Source organism: Haliotis cracherodii, unplaced genomic scaffold, assembly GCF_022045235.1.
Source record: "Haliotis cracherodii isolate W230 unplaced genomic scaffold, xgHalCrac1.p SCAF_9, whole genome shotgun sequence".
In the NCBI taxonomy this organism is placed as follows: Eukaryota; Metazoa; Mollusca; class Gastropoda; order Lepetellida; family Haliotidae; genus Haliotis; species Haliotis cracherodii.
The window spans coordinates 58,743,995-58,753,543 of record NW_027266343.1 but is presented as its reverse complement, the minus strand read 5'-3'; the positions used below and the strand labels follow the sequence as shown (position 1 = coordinate 58,753,543).

Here is a 9,549-nt window from a genome sequence, read left to right as displayed (position 1 = left end):
TTCCGGGACTAGTAGGACTCAGGCACGGTTCACTGACACGGGATTTGGAGCTCACCGTAACAGGAAAATAAAACGAGAACAAACGAGATGAGTATCGCACATCAGTCTCATTACCGTAGTTAATGTTTAATTAATGCATGTGAAGCTAAAATGTTTAAACTGTTAAAATGTACATATTGATATCAATGTTCAGCCCATGTAGTTCTGATAGCCTAGTGGTTAACGCGCCGAAGCCCCGGGTTCGATTCCACCTAATGTGTGAAACCCATTTCTAGGGTCCCTCGCCCTGATATTGCTGGAATATTGCTAAAAGCGGTATCAAACAAAATTCACTCACTCACTCCAGGTAGTTCCGACACATAGTCTGTGTAATCAATGTCAGACAGATGGTGCCAGGATGGTGCCAGGATGACTGTTACTGTGTTGGACTGATCTCTCGGAAATAGCAGCACCACCTCGTAGACGTCACGGTGGCCCTTCCTGGCTGGCAGGTGGATCTGGTGGTGCCAAACTTAATGGTTAATCAGATGACGAGACTTGCCACAGTGGTTCCAGATGTCAGGACTGAACAACATTTACCTCCCTTCAACCCAAGATGTTGTTATGTAGTCCATGAAGGCGGTGATCTTTGGTCGTGCAGGGCTATCGGCAGTCGCCTCCACCCACATCTTCTACCCTGTCAAATGGCACAAGGGGCAGGTTCGCGGCACGCCTATCTACCTTCTCCCCCTCAGGGAATTCGTGTAGGTGGTAGCCAGCCCTTCTTTCCGTACACGTCTGTCCATTGAGTGTAATGGAGGAAACTGTCTGAGGTCTTCAGGGAATTGAAGGCTGGAATCTCCCTCTTTAGTAGCTTTGAACTTCTTGAGCGCCTTTTCTGTAAACACCTGTGCATCGTACGTAGACACACTGTCGATTGGCTGTGAATTGATAATCTCCCGATCGGATTATATTGATTATTATTTTTGTTTAATGCATTTTATGTCAACTGAACTGCAAAGGAAACATTGTTGAGTTTATTTGTACTATTTCCGAATTACTCGTTCATATCCTAAAACTGCATTCACGGTTCACCGCCTTCATGCAAGTACACCGATTTGGCGCTCGCAGTGCAAACAGCATAATCACCCGAGCCATGTGTGAGTTTCTCACTCACGCCAGCTGAAGTATTTGTCTTGTTGCACCTCGGGTCGACTCGGGTTCTAGCTGAAAGTGTACGTCCCACTGATATCACCTCTGCTGGGCTCCAGCATCGTGTCACTCCACTGCGTCCATCCCGGTGAGAAGGTTCAGCCATGCTCCGCTTGTTACTGTGCATCTCCATCCTGGCTGGGTCCCAGGCCTTCTTCTTCAGCAGATGTAAGTTGGTCTTCATATTCATATCGTGGTTGTTGTATTACTGAGTGTAAAGTATATACAGGTTAACATCTTACAATGACCATCCTTATCTCCTAATGTCGTTTATGTCTATGTTTGTTTGTTTGTTTGTTTGTTGGGTTTGTTTGTTTAACGCCGCACTCAGCAATATTCGAGCTATATGACGGCGGTCTGTAAATTTCCGAGTCTGAACCAGATCTAATATATGGGTTCTATGGTCTAATATCGGTTTCCATGGTCTAATATCGGCTCTATGGTCCAATATCTGCACTGTGGTCTATTATCGGCTTCATGGTCTAATGTAGGCTCTCCTTTTGTCTCGAACTGCGGACGGTTCGAGGTGCATGTGATGTTCCCAATGACTTCGAGTCAAGGGAGCTTCTCTGTACGCAACACACTCGCGGGGTATAAGATTGCCGTGTTGCCATGTCCTTTACATTAGCTACTGTAGGCGAATTTTGTTTTCCTGTGCTGGTTAATACCCAATCTAGTACAAAAATAATATTTTGTCGATGAGTTATTCCACATAAATTAGTTCACCATGTCAGTGAGCCCTACGCATTTCTGCAAGTGTTCAGTGATTTGCGGAACTGCCATACTGTGTGATACATCGTCGTGTTAACAAGAGCGGCTTTAAACTCATTTCACACCACACGAAAACATGACGTCGTTACCCACCTCGGGAAAGATAACGGTTCTTCCTTAAACTTTGGGATAAAACAAGGTTGTAATGTCATATTATGCGTCTCCCTTGTTGTCTTTCAATCTCGCTCGCTAAAAGCAAACGTGTTGTTTTTTTCCAAAATAAAAATGACACACCCTCTATTTAGTGGGACGTACCCTTATGATATATTTGATAAAGTGTTATCGGGCCGGCGGGTAGCCTTTGTTGAAACGTTCGCAAGGTGTACAACGTGAAACTCAATTCGTGTGTCCCCATCGCGAATATTCCAAAAAGCGCCGTAAAATCATTCTTTCAACGTGCTTTCCCACTAACATGTCGTCCAATAACCTGACACGTCGCTAAAAGCGATCACGCTGTCATGTCGTCTATTATCAGGTAGCGTTAACTTTTCTGGTATGCACGCTACAACATCTCTATGATATTTTATGTTATTATTTATAATTTGAAACATTAACTTTCTGTCAAATATCGGCACCCCTTGTCTCGAACTCCGGAAAAGTCGATAATGCATGCTTGCCTTCACCTCGCATGTGGGGCGGTCGGGTAGCCTAGTGGTTCAAGCGTTCGCTCGTCACTCCGAAGACCCGGGTTCGATTCCCGACATGGGTACAAGGTGTGAGGCCATTTCTGGTGTCCCCAGCCGTGATATTGCTGGAATATTGCTAAAAGCGGCGTAAAACCGTACTCACTCACTCATTCACCTCGATTGTTACTGTATGGGATAGAAGCTGGTGATCAAGGTAGTAGCTTCTTCTCTATTCTCCACGACGCATTCCTGTATATCCCTAGCAACCCATGTTGGCCGTAAGAGGCGACTAGGGGAGCGGGAGGTCACACTTGGCTGACCGCTTACCCCCATGTCATGATTTATAGTGATATTAATTATTGGTTCGTCTGGCCAGGACTCGATTATTTACAGGCCGCTGCGAAAAAGCTGGAATATTGTTGAATGCGCGACAGACAGCAAATCCAGAAACAAATGCAGTAACAAGGAGTGAATATGACAACATGACAGGGTCACTTAGTTTATAGCGCTTCAGGGTTTACGCTGGTAGTGAATTTTAATCCTAGATTCCCCTTGATAATGACACGGGGTCTGTCAGCTCAAGTTTCGTGCTGTTTCATTTGGGCTTTCCTCGCATACGAACTAAGACGCGCTGATATACGACTAAAATAACCACAATACTCTGTTACATATATTATCTGTGTAAATATTCTGTTTCAGCGCCTGACTGGGACAAACTGCAAGGTAAGCTAGTTCCCCCTGTACATTCTGATATGTTTTGTTGTGTAGCTTAGTAGACTGGTTCCCGTTCGTTTCTGCGACAGACTTTGAACGCAGAGCAAGAGCAGCGACACCAAGCGAACAATCCGGGAATCAGTCTATGCTGGTCCTTTCCTTGGAAGGCAGGGCAAGAGCAGCGACACCAAGCGGAGGATCAGGGAACCAGTCTAGTAGCCTAGTAGCTAAGTCGTCAGACTGAAGACCCGGGTTCGATTCCCCACATAGTATTTGCCTTTGAACCAACATTTAAACCCAAGACAGGATTACCTGTTAATTACAATCCTAAACCTGTCTAGCTATGACACAAGGAAGACGCCGGTTTGTGTTTTTGAACTTAACACATGTTTACAATACAGTCTTGCATCAGCCCTAATTCATCTTCGTGGTATATTCAGAATAAGTATATCCTTCTTTTTTCACTAATTGTAAACTAACAAATATGAAGTAGATTGTCATTTTTGTATTTTTGTGGTTATACGGCAACTTTTTTTCATTCTTACAGTGACTTTCGGAATCAACGTATTCAGCTCCGGGACATTTTCTCACCTTCCGAGAACAGTGCCTGCCGCCAGGGGTGAAGGCTTCACCGAGCTGTCCGGGTGTGGAGGTGCGTGTGCGTGCGTGCGTGCGTGCGTGCGTGCGTGCGTGCGTGCGTGAGTGAGTGAGAGTGAGTGAATGAATGCGTGCATGCGTGTGTGCGTGCCTGCGTGTGTGTCTGTCTGTTTGGTGTGTGTCTATATGTGTATATGTGTGTGAATGTGTGGTGTGTGTTTGGTGTGTGTATATGTGTGCGTGGTGTGTATATGTTTGGTGTGTGTGTGTGTGTGTGTGTGTGTGTGTGTGTGTGTGTGTGTGTGTGTGTGTGTGTGTGTGTGTGTGTGTGTGTGTGTGTGTGTGTGGTGTGATATACTCACTGACACACCCACAGACATTACAATGTGTTGCCAATACTATTTCCATCGGTATATAATTAACAACTCTTGTTGTGCTGCAATTTCATCTTCATTTCTTTGGACGAAAAGTCAAGTTTTAAATCATTTCTTTTCAGCAACTCCTATGTTTGCTGGCAGGCGTTTTGCTAAAAATGGAGACCTCGCTGTCGTCCTCATCTTTGACGTGAACGGCATCATCGCCGGCATTCAAGCAGGGGTAAGGGCAATATCGAAAACGTCCATCCTTATAACAAGTCAAATTGTTCAATACGGTGATATATCGAATTTCGAAAATTGTGACAAGAGTGAGTGAGTAAGTGAGTTGTGTTTAACGCCGATTTTAACAGTATTCCAGTTACACAGCATGTCTGCTTAATGTGGGAGGAAAGCCCGAAGTGATGCAGGTCTCAGACATTTACCACTTCGGTGAAACCCACGTGCACAGGTATGATGCTGACAAACCTAGAAACATAATCGGGGCGAACCGGGATTCCAACCCACATTCATAGGTTTCTGGTGCGACCAAGGGACGCAACTCTGCACAGCGAATCGCGACGACTGGGCTACCTGTGATGTCCTATAGCCCGTGGTATAACTGCGGATGTCTTATGGCTCGTGGTATTACTGATGAGTGTTCTTGTTGCAGTTCTCCAGCAACCAGTACAACGGCTACCCCGATGACCCCATCAGGAACCACCCCTTCGTCGAGTACGACCACCACCAGTTCGTCACCGCCTACTTCACCGACCCTGGTAGGTGCATGTGTGTCACCTGGACAGTAGGACACTCTGTGCGTGAAGAGCACGGAATTTAGCTGATCACATGAGGGAATGAATGTTATTTTACACCGTTGTCTGAAGTATTATACAGCCTGGTCAATTACGTGAGTGAGTGAATGTTATTTTTCACCAAGTCTGGAAAGGGCAAACAAGTAATTGACTGCATGACGCACAATCATACTCACCGCCTAATCCCAAGCCACGCGAAAAGCAAGTGGTTCCGTTCTGGTTTCATGATCTGTACATGGGAATTTTACGTTGATATTGCCACGTGTTTTACAACCGTTCCGCAACGGATTGTTACCTTACCATAAACCCCTGTTAAGGATTTACCTTGCAACGCTGTAAAACCCAACCTTAAATGGGCGTGGTAAACCCCTCGTCGGGTTAAAATAGGTCCTTACAACTTATGCTGGTCTCTCCGTGGTCATTCCGGGTTAAAATAGGTCCTGACAACTTATGCTGGTCTCTCCGTGGTCATTCCGGGTTAAAATAGGTCCTCGCAACCTATGCTGGTCTCTCCGTGGTCATTCCGGGTTAAAATAGGTCCTTGCAACCTAAGCTGGTCTCTCCGTGGTCATTCCGGGTTAAAATAGGTCCTGAAAACTTATGCTGGTCTCTCCGTGGTCATTCCGGGTTAAATTAGGTCCTTACAACTTATGCTGGTCTCTCCGTGGTCATTCCGGGTTAAAATAGGTCCTGACAACTTATGCTGGTCTCTCCGTGGTCATTCCGGGTTAAAATAGGTCCTGACAACTTATGCTGATCTCCCCGTGGTCATTCCGGGTTAAAATAGGTCCTGGCAACCTATGCTGGTCTCTCCGTGGTCATTCCGGGTTAAAATAGGTCCTGGCAACCTATGCTGGTCTCCCCGTGGTCATTCCGGGTTAAAGTAGGTCCTGGCAACCTATGCTGGTCTCTCCGTGGTCATTCCGGGTTAAAATAGGTCCTGACAACTTATGCTGGTCTCTCCGTGGTCATTCCGGGTTAAAATAGGTCCTGGCAACCTATGCTGGTCTCTCCGTGGTCATTCCGGGTTAAAATAGGTCCTGGCAACCTATGCTGGTCCCTCCGTGGTCATTCCGGGTTATAATGACTACGAATGACTTCACTGACGTCGGTTTGCTACTCTACAAATTGTGATAGTCGTCCAAACATGACGTGACACAGTTACACATGCAGTAAAACGATCGTTACAACATCACTAGAGAAAGGTCGCCATATTCACACAATCTACATCTCCCATCCCCATTCCCGCAAAAACACCCCTCTTACAAGCGTCAATAAGGGGCAATGAATTCCCCGTCGTGTGTCACAGGAACAGTTCAAAGTGTATCTGCAACTAAATCCATTTCCGCTCATTGATATGTTTTTCAACATTAACATGAAGGCACCAAAAGGTGAAGGTCAGATATCAATTGTCAAATACTCAAATACTGCTTGGAATTTTTATCTAGCTCACTTCGTTCACTTATGCAAAAGGTCAAGTTCACAGAGTAAAGTAGTATAGCTTTTACACATACCAGACTTGATGATCTCACATGGCTTTCAAGTGTATTATTCAAGCATCTTCTTCGCGATACCTTCCTGGAAGCTGGGCTGGTTTTCTGTATCCTCACTAACTCACTCACTCACTCACTCACTCACTCACTCTTTGTGTTGTCAGGGAGTATATGCAGCAGGGGCCGGACCTCAGACCAGTATTCCGAGGAAGGGACGGGGACGCGGCTGCTGATCCAGAACGGCACCACCCCTAGGGAATACATCACTATTCCAATGACCGAGACAGGACTCCGCACAACACACTGGACAAGAGGAAAGTGCTTCCCATGGATGGGTAACGTCTGATATTTTCAATCCTAAATTGTACATTCCCGGTCAAATTGATTTCCAGGTATTACGTTTAACACTACAGTTCAACCTCGTTAAGTTGTTGTTGTTGTTGTTGTTGTTGTTGTTGTTGTTTAATGCAGCACTCAGCAGTATTTCAGCTGTATGACTGCAGTCTGTAAATAGTCGAGTCTGGACCAGACAATCAAGTGACTGACATCAAGAGCATTGATCAACGCATTTGGGATACGATGAAATGCATCAACCAAGTCAGCGAGCCTGACCACCCGATCCCGACAAGCATGGGTTGCTGAAGACCTATTCTGACTCGGATCTTCACGAGTCTCAACCTCGTTAAGGGGCGAGGCGGCTGGCATTGTGGTTAAAGTGTTTGTCTGTCACGCCGGGGGCTTTGGTTTGATTCTCCACATTGGTAAAATGTTTCAAGCCAATGTCTGGTTTTCCACTTCGTAATATAGCTGGAATGTTGCTGAAACGGCGTAAAACAATACTTAACCTCGCCAGCTGTAACTACAATGCCTGCCAAAATAAGGTACACACTTGCAAATTTGATTTGACAAAAAAGGTACAAATGTTATCAAAATGTCATATCACTCAATCTTAAGGTCCAAAACACACTACGATACTGGTATCAAATACATCGCCATCGAATACCGTTTCTTTTTCATTTTTAGCCAGCGAACTAAATGCTTGGTGACGTGTTTGCCCATATTTGCATTTCATCATATATTTATGACACATTTCACAATGACGATTGACTTACAGGCTAAATAAGCATTGCCTAGAAACCCTTTTTACTGTTGCTTCAGGAGTGCACTACTGGTACGACATATCGAGGGACATGGACTGTGGCCGCTTCTTCCCAGTGTTTCTCATGTACAATGGTGGCAAGCTCAACTCTTTTGGCTGGGCGTTTAACGCCGATCTGACGTCGCCTCGTTATGAACATCCTCCCCCCTCACAGTTCGGGGTAAGTACATACTTGGTCAGCTCGACGCTCGCTCTCTTTCCGTCGACCCAGTGCAAGCTCCTACCCAGTGCCTGAAATCATTGTTACACTTTCTGTAACATCGCAGCCGTCATCACTTGTTAAAAAGCATGACGGTTCAACTCTAAACATGACTGTTGACACCTATCACATCGGGGAGCTTTGCCTGTCGCAGCGATAGTCCAGACAGCCCCGCGAATGGGCTATCGCTGTGAGGAGCTTGGTCCAAGCGGACCAGGGGACGCAACTCTCTGGGGGTGCACTTAAATTCTTCCTCTCTCACTCACACTCTGTTCAGCGGAGTTGGAACCGCACAGTCTGTACATAGACAGGATCCTCTTACGAGGGTTCGAATCCCAGATTCACCCCGATTATGATTGCTATGAGTGTTAAACGTGTGGCTTCCGTTACCCTGCTGGCAACCTACACGAGGCTGATCACTGTTTTATCTGCACAATAAAAGTTCAAAGTGGCGGTGACTAGACCTCACACTGAGCCTGATAAAGGGGCGTGTCGTGGTCAGTACTGTCCCGGGTCAGCAGCAGAGAGGGGGAAGTGTGAGCGCCGGTTGATGTTGTTGGGGATTGATGACCCAACAATCAACCGGGATCCGTTCAGGAAGAGGGTCTTAACGCCAACTGTGAAATATCATGCTTCAACAAATACATACAGAAGCTGAGATAGAGAACTAGGTTAAAGCTACGTTTGTATTTTTTTTGTTATTTCTCCGACACTATATTAATTGTCATGTAACAATAATAGGACTATACATATTGCATTCATCCATCCGAGTTATGCTATTATCATTATTATTATTATTATGATTATTATTATTATTATTACTATTCAGCGTTTCCTCAACCCCGTACCTCTCTGTCTGTCTGGACGAAGCCGATTATCAACACTCCACATCTATTTGTCCAACCCTCTACGCAACTTCTGTTGAGCAGATTCAAGGCGCCCTGGATTATCTCATCTCACAGTCGGCCTTACTCGTCTCTTTCCGTAACTTAACGGGGAAGCCCATGTTTGTGTCTGAAGCCAGACAGATGTGTTTGTTATCGGGTTTTTGATTACAGGGTTGTTTTTTGTGGTGTTTGTGTGTTTTTTTAACATGTGTTTTACACTGAATCTGCATATTTTTTATAGTGAGTGAGTATGGTTTTACGCCGCTGTTCCAGGAATATCACGGCGGAGTAATTTTCTATTTGTTATAGATTTCAAGTAAAATTATGAATGCTACTTGAGTTTATTGTGTCTTATTTGAGCAAACATAGACCATTCGCCTGATATCTGTAGATGCTGCATATGCCATGAAACGCAAGTGAGTACATTAAAATGAAACATCCATGTATCTTTGTGACATGGTGGTTAGACATTCGTGGAAGAGTTTCAGTGTAAAAGGGAGAAATTCGGACTAAGTGAGTGAGTATGTTTACACCTATTTAACAATATCCAGGCAATAGCACAGCGGAGACACAAGTGAGTGAGTATGTTTACACCTATTTAACGATATCCAAGCAATAGCACAGCGGAGACACAAGTGAGTGAGTATGTTTAAACATATTTAACAAAATCCAGGCAAAAGCACAGAGGAGACACAAGTGAGTGAGTATGTTTACACCTATTTAACAATATCCAAGCAATAGCAC

The 9,549-nt window shown here is 45.0% G+C and overlaps 1 protein-coding gene across 1 annotated transcript; it reads left to right on the top strand.

Annotated features, from left to right (window-relative positions):
* The first annotated feature begins 1,252 nt into the window (after positions 1-1,252).
* Positions 1,253-8,976, top strand: LOC139452827 (uncharacterized). Its single transcript, XM_071234452.1, has 8 exons — positions 1,253-1,359; positions 3,288-3,311; positions 3,850-3,954; positions 4,396-4,496; positions 4,926-5,031; positions 6,725-6,895; positions 7,719-7,879; positions 8,748-8,976. The coding sequence occupies exons 1-8, from the start codon at positions 1,296-1,298 to the stop codon at positions 8,841-8,843; spliced, it is 828 nt and encodes a 275-aa protein (XP_071090553.1). The 5' UTR covers positions 1,253-1,295; the 3' UTR covers positions 8,844-8,976.
* Positions 8,977-9,549: the final 573 nt, after the last annotated feature.